General features: G+C 38.8%; 1 protein-coding gene across 1 annotated transcript in view; it reads left to right on the plus strand.

Annotated features, from left to right (window-relative positions):
- Nucleotides 1-19,201, plus strand: part of rem2 (RAS (RAD and GEM)-like GTP binding 2) — a 93,192-nt gene that overhangs the window by 42,707 nt on the left and 31,284 nt on the right. Inside the window, exon 4 of the mRNA XM_061936012.1 lies at nucleotides 15,570-15,747. Within this exon, the coding sequence (XP_061791996.1) occupies nucleotides 15,570-15,747 (178 nt within the window). The remainder of the gene's footprint in view (nucleotides 1-15,569; nucleotides 15,748-19,201) is intronic.

Here is a 19,201-nt window from a genome sequence, read left to right on the forward strand (position 1 = left end):
GACCCAAAAACGCAGAAGAGTTGAAGGCCACTATCAGAGCAACCTGGGCTCTCATAACACCTGAGCAGTGCCAGAAACTCATCGACTCCATGCCACGCCGCATTGACGCAGTAATTGAGGCAAAAGGAGCTCCAACCAAGTATTGAGTATTGTACATGCTCATATTTTTCATTTTCATACTTTTCAGTTGGCCAACATTTCTAAAAATCCCTTTTTTGTATTAGCCTTAAGTAATATTCTAATTTTGTGACACACGGAATTTTGGATTTTCATTTGTTGCCACTTCAAATCATCAAAATTAAATGAAATAAACATTTGAATGCATCAGTCTGTGTGCAATGAATAAATATAATGTACAAGTTACACCTTTTGAATGCAATTACTGAAATAAATCAAGTTTTTCAAAATATTCTAATTTACTGGCTTTTACCTGTATATGTGTGTGTATATATAGATATATACAATATACATACATATATATATATATACATATATATACATATATATTTGTTAAACTTTCCATCTGTTAATTAGATTGTGCAGGTTATTTATAGACAGCGCTCTTGAAGGTGTTAGGGAGGGGGGTTTAGTTGTCCAGTGGAGCAGATGGCCTGTAGTACTACATTATATTCCCTCAGGAGTTTTTTGGCCCCAGCAGTAGTAGTACTACATTATATTCCCTCAGGGGAGTCTTTTGGTCACAGCAGAGAAGATCAAGTCTGCATTCCATCCGTGCTAAGCTTGGTCATCCTATTATAAGATCTAAAGTGGGCCAGCAGAGCAGAAGACTCCTTTGTGCGCCCCCCCCCCCTCATCTGGCTTCTTCTTCACCGCCTCATCCGTGGCCATTAGGTTTTTATTGATGCAGCTGCTTTTCTATCAGTTCTGCCTGACGAGCAAACAAAAAGAGCAGCGAGCAAGTGTGTGTTTGTTTGTGTTTTTGTTGTTTGATGGGGAGCCACGTCACTCATTTTTGTCAAAAAGTCGTGATTTTTTTTTTCTAAGTGTCAAAAAGTTGAGATTTTTTTGTAAGTGTAAAAAAGTTGTGATTTTTTGTATGTGTCAAAAAGTTTTGATTTTTTGTATGTGTCAAAAAGTCGTGATTTTTTTCTAAGTGCCAAAAAAACTGATTTTTTTGTCCAAAAGTCGGCTTTTTTTTTTATGTCAATAAGTCAGGATTTGTTTCTAATTATCAAAAAGTTGGACATTTTTTGGTCAAAAAGTCTGGATGTTTTCTAAGTGTCAAAAAGTCGGGAATTTTTTCGTCAAAAAGTCAGGATTTTTTTAAGTGTCAAAAAGTCGAAAACATTTTTGTAAAAAAATTTTTTTTTTCTAAGTGTCAAAAAATTTGGATTTTTTTCCCCAAAAAGTCTCAAACTTGTCGAAAAATCGGGATTTTTTTTGTAAATGTCAAAAAGTCGGAAATTTTTTGTTCAAAAAGTCGGGATTTTTTTCTAAGTGTCAAAAATTCGGGATTTTTTCTAAGTGTCAAAAAGTCTGAATTTTTTTGTCAAAAAGTCTGAATTTTTTTTGTCAAAAAGTCTGAATTTTTTTTTGTCAAAAAGTCTGGATTTTTTTCTAAGTGTCAAAAAATCAGGACTTCTTTCGTCAAAAAATCTGGATTTCTTTCGTCAAAAAATCTGGATTTCTTTCGTCAAAAAATCTGGATTTCTTTCGTCAAAAAATCTGGATTTTTTTCATCAAAAAATCTGCATTTTTTTCGTCAAAAAATCTGCATTTTTTTCGTCAGAAAATCTGCATTTTTTTCGTCAAAAAGTCGTGATTTTTTGTAAGTGTAAAAAAGTTGTGATTTTTTTCTAAGTGCCAAAAAGTCAGAATTTTTTTTGGCCAAGTGGGGATTTTTTCTAAATGTCAAAAAATCTGGATTTTTTTTCTAAATGTCAAAAAATCTGGATTTTTTTTCTAAATGTCAAAAAATCTGGATTTTTTTCGTCAAAAAATCTGCATTTTTTAATCAAAAAATCAGCATTTTTTTCATCAAAAAATCAGCATTTTTTTCATCAAAAAATCAGCATTTTTTTCATCAAAAAAAATCAGCATTTTTTTTCATCAAAGAATCTGCATTTTTCTCATCAAAAAATCAGCATTTTTTTCATCAAAAAATCAGCATTTTTTTCATCAAAAAATCTGCATTTTTTTCATCAAAAAATCTGCATTTTTTTCATCAAAAAATCTGCATTTCTTTCATCAAAAAATATGCATTTCTTTCATCAAAAAATCTGCATTTCTTTCATCAAAAAATCTGCATTTTTTTCATCAAAAAATCTGCATTTTTTTCATCAAAAAATCTGCATTTTTTTCATAAAAAAATCTGCATTTTTTCCAAGTGTCAAAAAGTCGGAATTTTTTGTAAATTTAAAAAAGTTGTGATTTTTTCTTAGTGCCAAAAAGTCTGACTTTATTTTGTCCAAGTCGGGATTTTTTTCTAAATGTCAAAAAGTCTGTATTTTTTTTTAATTGTCAAAAAGTCGGACATTTTTGGGTCAAAAAGTTAGGATTTTTCTAAGTGTCAAAAAATCGAAAAAATTTTTGTCAAAAAGTCAGGATTTTTTTTAAGTGTCAAAAAGTCGGAATTTCTTTTGTCAAAAAGTCAGGATTTTTTCCAAGTGTCAACAAGTCGGAAATTCTTTTGTCAAAAAGCCTGGATTTTTTTTCTAAGTGTCAAAAAGTCGGGATTTTTTCAAGTGTCAAAAAGTCGGAATTTTTAAGTACTCTGTGTGTGTGCCCTGCCGAACATGCTCCTCTGCTGGTACAACCAGCAATGTCACCACGTGACGACGACGCGCCGTCGTGAATGGGGAAGCGGTACTTTTCAAACAGAGTATGGTACCGTTTTTGATTCATTAGTACTGCGATACTATACCAGTACCGGTATACCGTACAACCCTACTAAGAGTACACCCTATTTTACAGACGTGGTGTTTGGATGTGAGTAAGTCAGGAGAAGTCACACTGTTATGCAAATGGGGTCTGATCAGTGATTGACTGAGTCAGATTGTGGGCACTTGATCCTTTCCAATACCAGGAGGAAAACCTGTTTGGTCACGTAGACTCCAGGAAACCAAATGAATCGTCCACATTTGACACGTCCACATTTGAGGCGGTGAGGCGCCACAGTGCAGTTTTTTCCTTCCACCTTACTAAAAAAAAAAAAAAAAACGTCCAATTTCAAACCTACAGTTGGAGGTTTTTGCAAAGAGGCTGTCTTTGTCTTGTTGATGTTTTTAGCGCTTCCATAACGAGTCTACTGACAGATTAGGTGCAAACTAGGGTTGTATGGTATACCAGTACTAGTACCACCTAGGGTTGTATGGTATACCAGTACTAGTAAAGTACCGCCATACTAATAATCATATTCGGTACTACACCGCCTCTAAAAAGTACCGTTTCTTTTTTTTTAAACAGGCATGCCGTCGTCACGTGGTGACATTACTGGTTTTACGAGCAGAGGAGCATGTTCGGCAGCGCACACACAGAGTACTTACAAGCAGACACAGTGTGTAGACAGAAAAGGGAGAACGGACGCATTTTGGCGTAAAAAGTAAAGATAAAGGTGAAGTTATAACACTGAAACACCCTCCATAGCGTCAAATAAAGTAAGTTTCTTACAAGTAGCATTATCACTGGAGGACGAGGAATAGCTAAACATGCTTCACTACACACCGTTGAAGGATACAATAGCTCACCGCCGTCACCGCTAACAAAAGCTAGCGCGCCTGAATGTAAACAAACGCCATTGGTGGATCGACACCTGACATCCACTGTAATGATACCAAGTACAGGAGTATATCTACTCGATACTACTATGATTTATTTACATTTTTATTTGTTCCTTTTTTTTAATTCATATTATGTTTATAAAGTCAGTAAATACGTCCCTGGACACATGAGGACTTTGAATATGACCAATGTATGATCCTGTAACTACTTGGTATCGGATCGATACCCAAATGTGTGGTATCATCCAAAACTAATGTAAAGTATCAAAGAAGAGAAGAATAAGTGATTATTACATTTTAACAGAAGTGTAGATAGAACATGTTAAAAGAGAAAATAACCTGTAAATGAACAAGTAGATTAATAATCAATTTTTACAGTTTGTCCCTCATAATGTGTACAAAATAATAGGTGTATAAATGACACAATATGTTACTGCATACCTCAGCAGACTAATTAGGAGTCTTTGTTTGTTTAAAAAAACATAAATTAGCCGTACCGTTTTACAAGCCGCGGGGTGCAAAGTGTAGGGGAAAAAAAAGTAGCGGCTTACAGTCGGGAATTGACTGTAAATGTGCGACATTTTAGACCGAACCGACAGCGCAAATGTGTAAATTAAAAACATAAGTTAGTTTGATAAAAGGACAAAGCATAGACTTGACATTTAAGGACTTAATATTTTAAACATATCTATTTTTTTCAAGGTAAAACGCTAAATCTATGTGTAGGAAAAAACAAGTTTGTTGCAAGTAGTGTTGTCCCGGTAACAAAATTACTAGATTAGATACTTTTCTAAATAAAGGGGACCACAAAAAATGTCATTATTGTCTTTATTTGAACAAAAAATGTTAGTGTACATGAAACATATGTTTATTATTGTAATTTAGTCCTTAAATAAAATAGTAAACATACTAGACAACTTGTCTTTTAGTAGTAAGTAAACAAACAAAGACTCCTAATTAGTCTGCTGACGTATGCAGTAACATATTGTGTCATTTATGTCATGCATGTCATTAATGACATGCATGTACAACCCTAGTTGTACATGCATTCATTTAAAAAATAAAAAATACAAAATAGTCCAATAAGTGTCACAGGGACATTCCAGGCTGTAGCCCTTGGCGACAATTTCCCATCAAAAATATGATTATTTATTCATAAGAGTAATTCAGAGCAGCAGTGGTAAATGTGGGCTTGCATATAAATCAGGCCTCACCACTTGGACTGTGAACTGTGGACTGCAGATATGACACATTAGCATGAATAGGCACAAGCGGTAGAAAATGGATGGATGGATGGACAATAATAAACTAGAAGAACGTGAACGCTCCAATGCTGAAGTTGAAGTGAATTGCTGACAGAATGTAGTATGAATGTAAGAATAGTTTGAATGTTGGAATGGTTTGAATGTTGAAGAAGTTTGAATTTCCAGGAAAACCGGAATTTGGTATGGAACTTGGGAAAGTGTTAGTTTGAATGTCCAGGATGAGTGGAATATGTTGATGTTGGAATAGTTTGAAAAGGTTGAAAAATGTGGGGATTGTGCAACTTGGAAAAATGTCCCATTCATTTCAATGGGAACTTACTGGAAATTTGGGGAAAAGCGGGATTTTTGGAAAATGATTGGGAGCATGAATGTCCTGAATGAGCTGAGTCGGTTGGTGTTGGAATTGTTTAAATCGGGCAAGAAATGTTGAAGTAGTAAATGGTATTAGGGAATTCCGGGAAAAGCGGGAATTTTTTTGAACGTGGAAAAAGGGTAGTTTGAATTTCCAGAATGGTGGAATGTGTTGAAGGTGGAATGGTTTGAATGGGTTGAAGAATGTGGGAATTGTGAAAGTTTGAAGAATGTCCCATTTATTTTAATGGGAATTTCCCAAAAATGTGGGAATTTCGGGAAAAGCGGGAATTTTTTTGAAAACGGTAAAAAAACAAACTTGAATGGTCTGAATGAGTTGAAATTTTCCAAATCCGTCGAGAAATGTTGAAGTAGTAACATGTTGAATTGAGAAATTGTATTACGGAATTCCTGGAATTTCTGAAAAAATTTTGAATTTTTCCAGTTCAAAAAACAACTTTGTTTTTTGTCCTGATTAAGAGGAATGTTTTGACGGTGGAACGATTGAAGTGGGTTGAAAAATGTGGAAGGAGTAGTCGCCAAAAGAAAGGGTGGAAATAGGGCTTGGGAAAACCAGGAATTCTAGAAAATCCTGGAATTTTTTTAAACTTGAAAAAGGGGAAGTTTGAATGTCCAGGATGAGTGGAACGTGTTGATGTTGGAATGGTTTGAATAGGTGGAAAAATGTGGGAATTGTGCAACTTGGAAAAATGTCCCATTCATTTCAATGGGAACTTCCTGGAAATTTGGGAATTTTGGGAAAAGCAGGATTTTTAAACAAATTATTAGGAGCATGAATGTCCTGAATAAGCTGAATTTGTTGGTGTTAGAATTGTTTAAATCGGGCAAGAAATGTTGAAGTAGTAAATGGTATTAGGGAATTTTGGGAAAATCAGGAATTATTTTGAACGTGGAAAAAGGGTAGTTTTAATTTCCAGAATGGTGGTATGTGTCAAAGGTGGAATGGTTTGCATGGGTTGAAGAATGTGGGAATTGTGGAAGTTTGAAGAATGTCACATTCATTTCAATGGCAGTTTCCTAAAAATGTGGGAATTTCGGGAAAAACTGGAATTTTTCTGAAAATGGTAAAAAACTTGAATGGTCTGAATGAGTTGAAATGGTTGGTGTGGAAATGTTCCAAATTGGTCGAAAAATGTTGAAGTAGTAACATGTTGAATTGAGAAAGGGTATTACGGAATTCCTGGAATTTCGGAAAAACAGGAAATTATTGCAGTTCTAAAAACAACTTTGTTTTTTTGTCCTGATTAAGAGGAATGTTTTGATGGTGCAATGGTTGAAATGCGTTGAAAAATGTGGGAGGAGTAGTCGCCAGAAAAAAGGGTGGAAATAGGGCTTGGGAAAACCAGGAATTTTGGAAAATCCTGGAATGTTTTTGAACTTGGAAAAAGGGAAGTTTGAATTTCCAGAATGGTGCAATGTGTTGAATGTGGAATGGTTTGAATGGGTTGAAAAATGTGGAAATGGTGGAAGTTTGGAAAAATGACCAATTCATTTTGAATTATGGGAAATCTGGGAAAAAAATGTTTTAATTGTTGAAGTAGAGCACACAATTCCTGAACAGGCGGAATATTTTGATGTGAAAACTGTTTAAATCAGATGAAAAATGTGGACGTTGTGGAACCTGTAAGAATGTCCCATTGATTTCAATGGGAATTTCGGAAAAAGCGGATTTTTTTTTGAAAATGGTAAAAAAAAACTTGAATAGTTTGAATGAGTTGAAATGGTTGGTGTTGAAATTTTCTAAATCAGTCGAGAAATGTTGAAGTAGTAACATGTTGAATTAGGAGAAATGGTATTACGGAATTCCTGGAATTTTGTGAAAACCGGGAATTTTTCCAGTTCAAAAAACAACTTAATTTTTTTGTCCTGATTAAGAGGAATGTTTTGACGGAGGAACGGTTGAAGTGGGTTGAAAAATGTGGTAGGAGTAGTCGCCAGAAAAAAGGGTGGAAATTGGACATTGTAAAACCAGGAATTCTGGAAAATCCTGGAATTTTTTTTAACTTGGAAAAATGGGTAGTTTGAATTTCCAGAATGGTGGAATGTGTTGAAGATGGAATGGTTTGAATTGGTTGAAAATGTGGGAATGGTGGAAGTTTAGGAAAATGGCCAATTCATTTTGAATGGGAAAAATGCAAAAAAAATAATAATTATGGTAAATCTGGGAATTTTTTTCCTGAACAGGCTGAATATTTTGAAGTTAAAACTGTTGAAATCACATGAAAAATTTGGAAGTTGTGGAACTTTGAAGAATGTCCCATTGATTTTAATGGGAATTTCAAAAAAAATTGGGAATTTTGGGAAAAGCGGGAATTTTTTTGAAAATGGTAAAAAAAATACTTGAATGGTCTGAGTTGAAATGGTTGGTGTTGAAATTTTCCAAATCGGTATAGAAATGTTGAAGTAGTAACATATTGAATTGATTACGGAATTCCTGGAATTTCGGAAAAACAGGGAATTTTTCCTGTTCAAAAAACGACTTTGTCGTTTGTCCTGATTAAGAGGAATGTTTTGACGGTGGAACGGTTGAAAAATGTGGAAGGAGTAGTTGCCAGAAAAAAGGGTGGAAATAGGACATTGTAAAACCAGGAATTCTGGTAAATCCTGGAATTTTTTTAACTTGGAAAAAGGGGACGTTTGAATTTCCAGAATGGTGCAATGTGTTGAATGTGGAATGGTTTGAATAGGTTGAAAAATGTGGGAATTGTGGAAGTTTGAGAAATGGCCAACTCATTTTGAATGGGGAAAATGCAAAAAAAAAAAAAAAAAAGGAATTATGGGAAATCTGGGAATTTTTTATTTTTTATTGTTGAAGTAGAGCACACAATTCCTGAACAGGCGGAATATTTTGAAGTTAAAACTGTTTAAATCAGATGAGAAATGTGGGAATTGTGGAACTTTGAAGAATGTCCCATTGATTTTAATGTAAATTCAGAAAAAAATTGGGAATTTCGGGAAAAGCGGGAATTTTTTTGAAAATGGTAAAAAAACAAAAACTTGAATGGTCTGAATGAGTTGCAATGGTTGGTGTTGAAATTTTCCAAATCCGTTGAAAAATGTTGAAGTAGTAACATGTTGAATTGAGAAAATGCTATTATGGAATTTCGGGAAAACAGGGAATTTTTCCAGTTAAATAAACAACTTCGTTTTTTTGTCCTGATTAAGAGGAATGTTTTGATGGTGGAACGGTTGAAAAATGTGGAAGGAGTAGTCGCCAGAAAAAAGCGTGGAAATCGGACATTGTAAAACCAGGAATTCTGGAAAATCCTGGAATTTTTTTTAACTTGAAAAAAGGGAAAGTTTGAATTTCCAGGATGGTGGAATGTGTTTAAGGTGGAATGCTTTGAATCGGTTGAAAAATGTGGGAATTGTGGAGGTTTGAAAAATGGCCAATTCATTTTGAATGGGAAAAATGTCCCGGAAAACCTGGAAATCTGGGATTTTTTTGGAATTTGTCAAGGAAAAGCCTGCGGATTCCTGAATAGGCTGAACAGTTTGAAGTTGGAACGCTTTGAATGGGGTGAAAAATGTGGAGAATAATAATAATACTACTAATAAATAGATGCATTGTGGTGTAGAAAGGCATATGTGTGAATGTTTGCAGCATTCACACAATAATAAACTATGTGATTACAGTCAATTAGGGAGCTAATGCAGCGTGTGGCTGCAGAAAAGGTCACATTAGTAAGTGAATGGTGGTCGTTACTGCAGCCTTGAGGCGTGTTCTCTTTGTGCTGGGGGGGAGTCGCTAGTGACAGATGGTCGCTCTCGGCACTGGCGGAGAAACTGCTTAATTAAGAGAAGAAAATAAGGTTGAGAGTTGGCACTTCTTGTGCATCGCACTCTCGCTCTTTGTTTCCACACCCGGGCCATGAAAGGGTGACAGGTGGCTCATCCTCTCTAGTGCTCTGTCAAACAGATTGCACGGCCACGCCCCCTTCAGGGCCCTGCTCCAGGGTCGGAGCTGAGACTACTTGGCCACTGCAGGGAGGCTTTCCTGGGGCGTTTGGAGCTCTCGTATGGGGGAGTAATGTGTCTTAGTATGGGGGAGTAATGTGCCTCAGGGACCTTATAGTGTACATACACTTGTAAAGAACGTAATGTCATGGCTGTCTTGAGTTTCCAATCCTTTCTACAACTCTTATTTTTTTGGTGATGTAGTGATTGGAGCACATACTTGTTGGTCACAAAAAACATTCATGAAGTTTGGTTCTTTTATGAATTTATTATGGCTCTACTGAAAATGTGAGCAAATGTGCTGGGTCAAAAGTAGTGTGAATTAGTGAAGTGATTTATATTTATATAGCGCATTTTCTCCAGCGACTCAAATCCCGACTTTTTGACCAAGAAATGTCCCACTTTTTGACAAGTGGAAAAAATCCCAACTTTTTGACACTTAAAAAAAAATTCCCAACTTTTTGACACTTACAAAAAAGTCCGGACTTTTTGACAAAAAAAATTCAGATTCTTTGACAGTTAGAAAAAATCCAGACTTTTTGACGAAAACATTTTCGACTTTTTGACACTTATAAAAAATCCAGACTTTTTGACAAACATTTTTTCAACTTTTTGACAAACATTTTTTCAACTTTTTGACATTTAGAAAAAAATCCAGATTTTTCGACCAAAAATTTCTGACTTTTTGACACCTAAAAAAATCCCGATTTTTTGACAAAAAAAATTCCAGATCTTTTGACAAAAAAATCCCGACTTTTTCACCAAAAAATTTCCGACTTTTTGACACTTAGAAATTTTTTTCGAGTTTTTCACCAAAAAATTCCGACTTTTTGACACTTAGAAAAAAATTCAGACTTTTTGACCAAAAAATTTCCGACTTTTTGACAAAAAAAATTCAGACTTTTTGACACTTAGTAAAAAATTCAGACTTTTTCACCAAAAAATGTCCGACTTTTTGCCACTTAGAAAAAAATTCCGACTTTTTGACCAAAAAATTTCCGACTTTTTGACACTTAGAAAAAATCCAGACTTTTTCACAAAAATGTTTTCGACTTTTTGACATTTAGAAAAAAATCCAAATTTTTCGACATTTTTTCCAAATTTTTGACACTTAATAAAATACCAGATTTTTGGACAAAAAAAATCCCGATTTTTTGACAAAAAAAATTTGCGACTTTGACACTTAATAAAAAAAACCCGACTTTTTGACAAAAAATTTCCGACTTTTTGACACTTAGAAAAAATCCCGACTTTTTCACAAATTTTTTTTCGACTTTTTGACACTTAGAAAAAATCCAGATTTTTCGACAAAAAAATTTCCGACTTTTTGACACTTAATAAACATCCAGATTTTTTGACCAAAAAATGTCAGACTTTTTGACTCTTAATAAAGATCCAGATTTTTGACCAAAAAATCCCGACTTTTTGACCAAAGAAATTCTGACTTTTTGACACTTAGAAAAAAATTCAGACATTTTGACACTTAGAAAAAAATCTGTACTTTAAAAAAAAAACCTGACTTTTTGACGAAAAAAATCCAGATTTTTTGACATTTAGAAAAAAATCCTGACTTTTTGACACTTAGAAAAAAAATCCCGATTTTTTTGACAAAAACATTTCCGACTTTTTGACACTTAGAAAAAATCCCGACTTTTTGGCGAAAATGTTTTCGACTTTTTGACATTTAGAAAAAAATCCAGATTTTTCGACAAATTTTTTTCCGACTTTTTGACACTTAATAAAATACCAGATTTTTTGACCAAAAAAATTTGCGACTTTGACACTTAGAAAAAAATCCCGACTTTTTGACAAAAAAATTCCGACTTTTTGACACTTAGAAAAAAACATCCGACTTTTTCACAATTTTTTTTCGACTTTTTGACATTTAGAAAAAAATCCAGATTTTTCGACAAAAAAAATCAGTACCCTCGGATGGATACAAAAAAATGCCGCAAAAATGAAAAGCCTTATGTAAGTGTTAGAATGAAGGCAGCACATGATGTAAGTGTCTATATTAGCTATATTAGCCTACTATCAAAATGACTTTAAAAGGCTTATATAAGTGTTATAATGAAGGCAACACATGATGTGTCTATATTAGCTTAATTAGCCTACTATCAAAATGATTTTAAAAGTCTTATATAAGTGTTATAATGAAGACAACATCATGTGTCTATATTAGCTTAATTAGCCTACTATCAAAATGACATTAAAAGTCTTATATAAGTGTTAGAATGAAGGCAACACATGATGTAAGTGTCTATATTATCTTAATTATCCTACTATCAAAATGACTTTAAAAGTCTTATATAAGTGTTATAATGAAGACAACACATGATGTAAGTGTCTATATTAGTTATATTAGCCTACTATCAAAATGACTTTAAAAGTCTTATATAAGTGTTATAATGAAGACAACACATGATGTAAGTGTCTATATTAGCCTACTATCAAAATGACTTTAAAAGTCTTATATAAGTGTTATAATGAAGACAACACATGATGTAAGTGTCTATATTAGCCTACTATCAACATGACTTTAAAAGCCTTTGTAGCAGCCCTGAACAGCATACAAGCTCCAGTCTACGGGCCACCACACCACAATGTAAACTAGCAAGGATTAAGTGTACAGAGGAGGCATGCATTGATAGGCGGTAATTCAATATGTTTCATCACCAACCACATTCCACATTCTGAATGTTATTTATCCTATCCTTGTATGCAATTTAAAAAAAAAAAGGTCTACCTTTAGGTTGGGGGGTATTGGAAATTGTTCACGAGTGAGGGAAGAGTGGATGGTGAGGTCGACAGGCGGGTCGGTGCGGCGTCTTCAGTAAAGCGGAAGCTGTATCGATCTGTTGTGGTGAAGAAGAAGGAGCTGAGCCGGAAGGCAAAGCTCTCAATTTACCGGTCGATCTACGTTCCCATCCTCACCTATGGTCATGAGCTTTGGGTTATGACCGAAAGGACAAGATCACGGGTACAGGCTCTCCCTTAGAGATAGGGTGAGAAACTATTTCATCCGGGAGGAGCTCAGAGTAAAGCCGTGGTGGTTCGGGCATCTGGTCAGGATGCCACCCAAACGTCTCCCTAGGGAGGCGTTTGGGTGGCCACGTGGAAGACCCAGAACACGTTGGCCTGGGAATGCCTCGGGATCCCCCGGGAGGAGCTGGACGAAGTGGCTGGGGAGAGGGAAGTCTGGGCTTCTCTGCTTAGGCTACTTCCCCCACGACCCGACCTCGGATAAGCGGAAGAAGATATTGGTTATGTTTTGGTCCATACTAAAAAATACATTGAGACTACTAGTCATAAATATGGTTGCTACTACAGGAATGAGCACACATGGAGTTGCATCACAGACTCTCAGACAAACGCTGTGATAAACAGGTCAGTACTGTTAGGTGAGGCCCTTGATGTTGCTCCAAAATACAAACAATAGTATAATTACAACTCATTTGATACGGCACCCTGCTGATATATGCCTACATAGAGTAGCTGAGCGAATCATGGCCATAAAGCAAGAACTTTAGTACCGGGAAAGTCCACCTTTCTGTTTCTGCTTGAACCATTCTGGCTAATTGAACCCCTGTGACAGGCCGTGGTGGTTCGGGCATCTGGTCAGGATGCCACCCGAACGCCTCCCTAGGGAGGTGTTTAGGGCACGTCCAACTGGTAGGAGGCCACGGGGAAAACCCAGCGCACGTTGGGAAGACTATGTCTCCCGGCTGGCCTGGGAACGCCTCGGGATCCCCCGGGAGGAGCTGGACGAAGTGGCTGGGGAGAGGGAAGTCTGGGCTTCTCTGCTGAGGCTGCTGACCCCGCAACCTGACCTTGGATAAGCGGAAGAAGATAGATGGATATTGGGAATGTTTTGGTCCATACTAGAAAATACATTGAGACTACTAGTTATAAATATGGTTGCTACTACAGAATTGAGCACACATGGAGTTGCATCACAGACTCTCAGACAAACGCTGTGCTAAACAGGTCAGTACTGTTAGGTGAGGCCCTTGATGTTGCTCCAAAATACAAACAATAGTATAATTACAACTCATTTGATACGGCACCCTGCTGATATATGCCTACATAGAGTATCTGAGCGAATCATGGCCATAAATCAAGAACTTTAGTACCGGGAAAGTACAGCTTTCTGTTTCTGCTTGAACCATTCTGGCTAATTGAACCCTTGTGACAGGCCGTGGTGGTTCGGGCATCTGGTCAGGATGCCACCCGAACGCCTCCCTAGGGAGGTGTTTCGGGCACGTCCGACCGGTTGGAAGCCCCGGGGAAGACCCAGGACACGTTGGGAAGACTATGTCTCCCGGCTGGCCTGGGAACGCCTCGGGATCCCCCGGGAGGAGCTGGACGAAGTGGCTGGGGAGAGAAAAGTCGGGGCTTCCCTGCTTAGGCTGCTGCCCGACCTCGGGTAAGCGGAAGAAGATGGATGGATGGATATTGGGAATGTTTTGGTCCATACTAAAAAATACATTGAGACTACTATTCATAAATTTGGTTGCTACTACAGAATTGAGCACACATGGAGTTGCATCACAGACTCTCAGACAAACGCTATCATAAACAGGTCAGTACTGTTAGGTGAGGCCTTTGATACACAACTCATTTGGTATGGCACCCTGCTGATATATGCCTACAAAGAGTAACTGAGCGAATCATGATCATAAAGCAAGAACTTCAGTACCGGGAAAGTCCAGCTTTCTGTTTCTGCTTGACCCATTCTGGCTAATTGAACCCCTGTGACAGGCCGTGGTGGTTCGGGCATCTGGTCAGGATGCCACCCGAACGCCTCCCTAGAGAAGTGTTTCGGGCACGTCCAACCGGTAGGAGGCCACGGGGAAGACCCAGCGCACGTTGGGAAGACTATGTCTCCCGGCTGGCCTGGGAACGCCTCGGGATCCCCCGGGAGGAGCTGGACGAAGTGGCTGGGGAGAGAGAAGTCGGGGCTTCCCTGCTTAGGCTGCTGCCCGACCTCGGATAAGCGGAAGAAGATGGATGGATGGATATAGGGAATGTTTTGGTCCATACTAAAAAATACACTGAGACTACTATTCATAAATATGGTTGCTACTAAAGAGCACACATGGAGTTGCATCACAGACTCTCAGACAAACACTATGATAAACACGTCAGTACTGTTAGGTGAGGCCCTTGATACACAACTCATTTGATATGGCACCCTGCTGATAAATGCCTACATAGAGTAGCTGAGCGAATCATGGCCATAAAGCAAATACTTTAGTACCGGGAAAGTCCAGCTTTCTGTTTCTGCTTGAACCATTCCGGCTAATTGAACCCCTGTGACAGGCCGTGGTGGTTCGGGCATCTGGTCAGGATTCCACCCGAACGCCTCCCTAGAGAAGTGTTTCGGGCACGTCCAACCGGTAGGAGGCCACGGGGAAGACCCAGCGCACGTTGGGAAGACTATGTCTCCCGGCTGGCCTGGGAACGCCTCGGGATCCCCCGGGAGGAGCTGGACGAAGTGGCTGGGGAGAGAGAAGTCGGGGCTTCCCTGCTTAGGCTGCTGCCCGACCTCGGATAAGCGGAAGAAGATGGATGGATGGATATTGGGAATGTTTTGGTCCATACTAAAAAATACACTGAGACTACTATTCATAAATATGGTTGCTACTACAGAATTGAGCACACATGGAGTTGCATCACAGACTCTCAGACAACCACTATGATAAACAGGTCAGTACTGTTAGGTGAGGCCCTTGATACACAACTCATTTGATATGGCACCCTGCTGATATATGCCTAAATAGAGTAGCTGAGCGAATCATGGCCATAAAGCAAATACTTTAGTACCGGGAAAGTCCAGCTTTCTGTTTCTGCTTGAACCATTCCGGCTAATTGAACCCCTGTGACGGGGGAGCCGCGTCGGCATGTTAGTGGCCACTGCTAAAAGGGTCGTGAGATTCAAAGTGAAGCGTGACGTGCATTATCAAGTTGAACAAAGTGTCCTCTGCCTCGTGTCGTGCGACAGCGATAAAAGCTTCACCCGCCCGCCGCCTCTCAGTGGCAACGCAACACCACGACTTAAGTCAAGGGTGAACCTCCAATTAGTTGATTGCTTCCAAGGCACCTTAAGGTATGCGTCTTTGCAAAGTGATATTCCACCCGTATCCATCTGTCACCGGATATCAGCGCCGATGCACTTTGCAGCGTGTCGGGATGATTTCCTTTCTTTTACTAATGCACGGGTGTGTGTTCACAGGACCTGTCCACTCTGAAGTGTGACGTGTGCGTCCTGGTCTTCTCCGTGACCGACAGGCGGAGTTTCCATCGCACCGCACAGCTCCGCCTCCTCCTCAGGGAGTCCCAGCCTCACATGCCAATCATCCTGGTGGGCAACAAGAGCGACCTCGTTCGCTCCCGTGAGATAAGTGCAGAGGGTAGGTACAGCAGATGGCGGTGCACCAGTCCTGCACACACACACACACAAGCCCACCCCTCCCACAAACAGAGATCATCCAATCCTGGTTTTGCCTGATATCTCACTTTGGCAGGCTTCTCCTGCTTTGTATTAGTCCCCATGGGTTTGTGTTTCAGGAGATAGCGGTATTATAGGCAGGAACGTTGCGTCGTAAGCACATTTCTACAATCAACGACACTCCTGTCAGAACAGTAAACAAGAGTGCCTCCGTGTCATTCGTATGTCTGCTATTTTCTTCATCGCTGAAACCCCTGAGCACTGGTTAAATAAATGCTGTTTGAATAAAAAACAAAACAAACAAGGTCACAAGATCCTTAGATTATCGGTTCTGAAAGACTTCAGACTTAAAACCCTTCATAAGCTTCAAGCTGCGACTGCTGTGTCCTCTGACATGTCAACTAAATTGAATGACTATGAAGTCTTCGAAGTCTTTAGTATAGTTCTCGTTTTAGAATGTGACAACTGGTAACCAACTGGTGACCAACATTCACCTTGTTAGCTTATTTTAAGTTCATGAAATATACTTTCGTCCTTAAGTTCTGTCGGGTTCAAACACTGATGACATCTACTAAACAAGACAAGAGGCAAAGAATCAAACAGACAATTCAATTTGGACTCAATATATTGAGGAGAGTCGCCTTTACATTGTACCCTTGCACAGTATCTTAGCACGCTCTCCCAAAAGATTATATGCCTCCTTCTTTTATTTTGGACCCTCCCCGACCACATGGCCACGGCGGTTTCCAAAGGACAAAGGTCTCAAAAAGTTCACAGAAAAGGTCGTAAACAATTCACAGAAAAGGTCAGTTCAAAAAGAGTTCCATAAAATAGTTCAAAAAGAGTTCGTCTGGAAATTGGGCAGATCTTATCTCTCCGCTTTGAAGTCCTTGGGCCAGAACAACATCCTTCTGTTGATTACCATACATGAGAGAAAACAGAAAACCCTTCATGTGGCTCTCCCCCTTACACAGTGGAGTTTTACGAGCATTCTTCTTGGTAGGTTTCAACGACAGCTTTTGTCTTCTTACATGACAGAACTCAATGTAACACAAAGTTTTTTGTGATAATTTAGAAACAATTATTCTAACAAGTTCATCTCAGCCTTTAGAGGTACTGCAATCACGGTCAAAATTCTGTAGTCCCTTCCTTCTCTCCCTGACTGAGGTTGCCAGATACGCGGCCGAATCCAGCTGGATGGACTGGGCTACTCCAAGGAACTTCAAACTTCCACTGCCTCTTACTAGGGGTTGAGGTGCTGGGACCATAATAGCTGAATAGACAAGCATTTTGTCAATAACAAAACACAGAAATTAGGCTATTTTCAAGAAGAAGTACGTCATGCCTGCGTACAATATCACAACAAATGGCAATCACATGGTTATTGTCAGTACTATCAGAAAACAAAAACTAAAACCAACTACAACCAAAGCTAGCAATGGTTATACTGGAGAGCATGTTTAGTAGCCTAACTAAACTAAAGAGGAGACATTTGACCAAGGTATGCCTAAAGGCTATTGTTTCAAACCTTTCAGATTGCCATATAACTTGGTACATGTAGTCCACAATATGCAAACACCAATGAGGAATTATTTGATCATGTGATTTGGCTGTCTCTATACATTTCACATTGCCATGACGACAGGCGTGCTAATGTTGGAACCCATTTCCTCAGCGTATCAGCATATTGAGAAGGAAATAGGATCTGACACCACCCATATCCACGGAGCTTTTATTTGTCGAAAATATATTTTGCCTTGTCAGTTGTATGACACATACTGCACCTACACAAGTGGCTAGCATGCTACAGTAGCTACATCTAGCATTGTTAGCAATTGCGTTTCGTTGGCATTTTTAAACAGTTTTAAAGGCAAAGCCCAAAAATCCTGAAATGGGCCTCAAACACTGGGCTAAAGTAAGCAACAAGTAACAGCCCCGTTCGTCATTTTTCTAGTTAAGTCTTACCATGCGGTAACATTCCCGATTTTACAAATTGATCATTTTGAAAGAACTCGACTCATAAAAAAACATTTGGACTCTATATGAAACTCGCTATCATGACTAAAAGGTCTGCTGATAATGCGCATTGTCAATGAACAAACATACCGCATACCTTGCTATCGCACTACTTACCAAGGTCAAGTGCCTTCACGAACCTTGCTTTTAGCACTAATGTCTTAGAATTAAGAGTCAGTGGTGGTCTGAGCCAACTCCTAATTAATTACCTGTGATTACCAGCGGTGTCCAAACACCCTTGTACACAGTGTTTACTAGCTAGATATCTGGACAGCTAGAGTATACGTTTGCACAATTCAAATAGAAATACAGTCCTGTACTCTCAAGCTGATAGAAAATCATACATATCCTCCTAACGATAGGGAACACTCCTCCTGGATTTAACATTGATCTTAAAAATCAATTTCTTCCTGTTTACAAGACTAATCCCAGTTGTTTAACTCCTCCTGGTAGCACAATTCGATTAGCTGTTGCTGGGGAGTGGCTATAAATCCCGTACGTAGAAATTATTCAGCTCTTCTCTGCGATAATTGTTTCGCCGTATCGCATTGGGGAAAACGTTTCCAAGCTGAACCACAATGGCATACACATACGATTACATGCAAGTGTCAATTAGTACTGGAATCCTAATTGTTGGTACTAAAACCAACACCACAGTCGCTTACCAGAGAGAGGACAACATAAAACATTCTATGTGCAGTCTCAGTGAGACAAGACCCTAGGGGACGTCTGCAGTCTCCAGGCTGTGGTAATAAAGTGAAACTGTATACAGGTTGAAACCTCTCAGCATGGTTTTGTTCACAGCAGTGTTTACCCAGAGAAACCAGAATATCAACCTTTCTTCTAATTAAATCATTACTAATTGATTGGAATTTGGATTCCTGGCAGTGTCATGGTGGACCCTTCTGCCTTTTATGGTAGAGGGGCATGGGTTGGATTCCTGGGATAATGGGGGTACAAAATTAAGCTAAAACCATTCATGCGTTGACTCCCTGGGGTGACCACTGAAAGAGGACAGCTCAAAGGAGGAAAACATCATTCGCATTTCGGTACAGACCGGCTAAAGACTTTATAAATGGCTTCTGTCTTGGCAAAGACAAAGCATAAGTACGAGCGTGTCGTTATTGTTGGGGGTTTATTGTCCATGTGTGTTCTCTTAGACTCTGTCTACATTAAGCCGGATGACTCCTTAAAGCATGGGTGTCAAACTCCGATTATATATTGCGGCGGTGCCGCGGTAACACCGCATTCACCGCTAATTCTACTACTTGCCAACCCTCCCGGGAGTCTTCCAAACTTCAGCACCCCTCCCGAAAATCGTCAAGTCTGCTTTTCAGCCAGTCGTACGAGTGCTGGCCCAGTCACATAACATGTGCGGCTTCTGCACGCACACACAATTG

Source organism: Nerophis lumbriciformis, linkage group LG03, assembly GCF_033978685.3.
Source record: "Nerophis lumbriciformis linkage group LG03, RoL_Nlum_v2.1, whole genome shotgun sequence".
NCBI lineage: Eukaryota > Metazoa > Chordata > Actinopteri > Syngnathiformes > Syngnathidae > Nerophis > Nerophis lumbriciformis.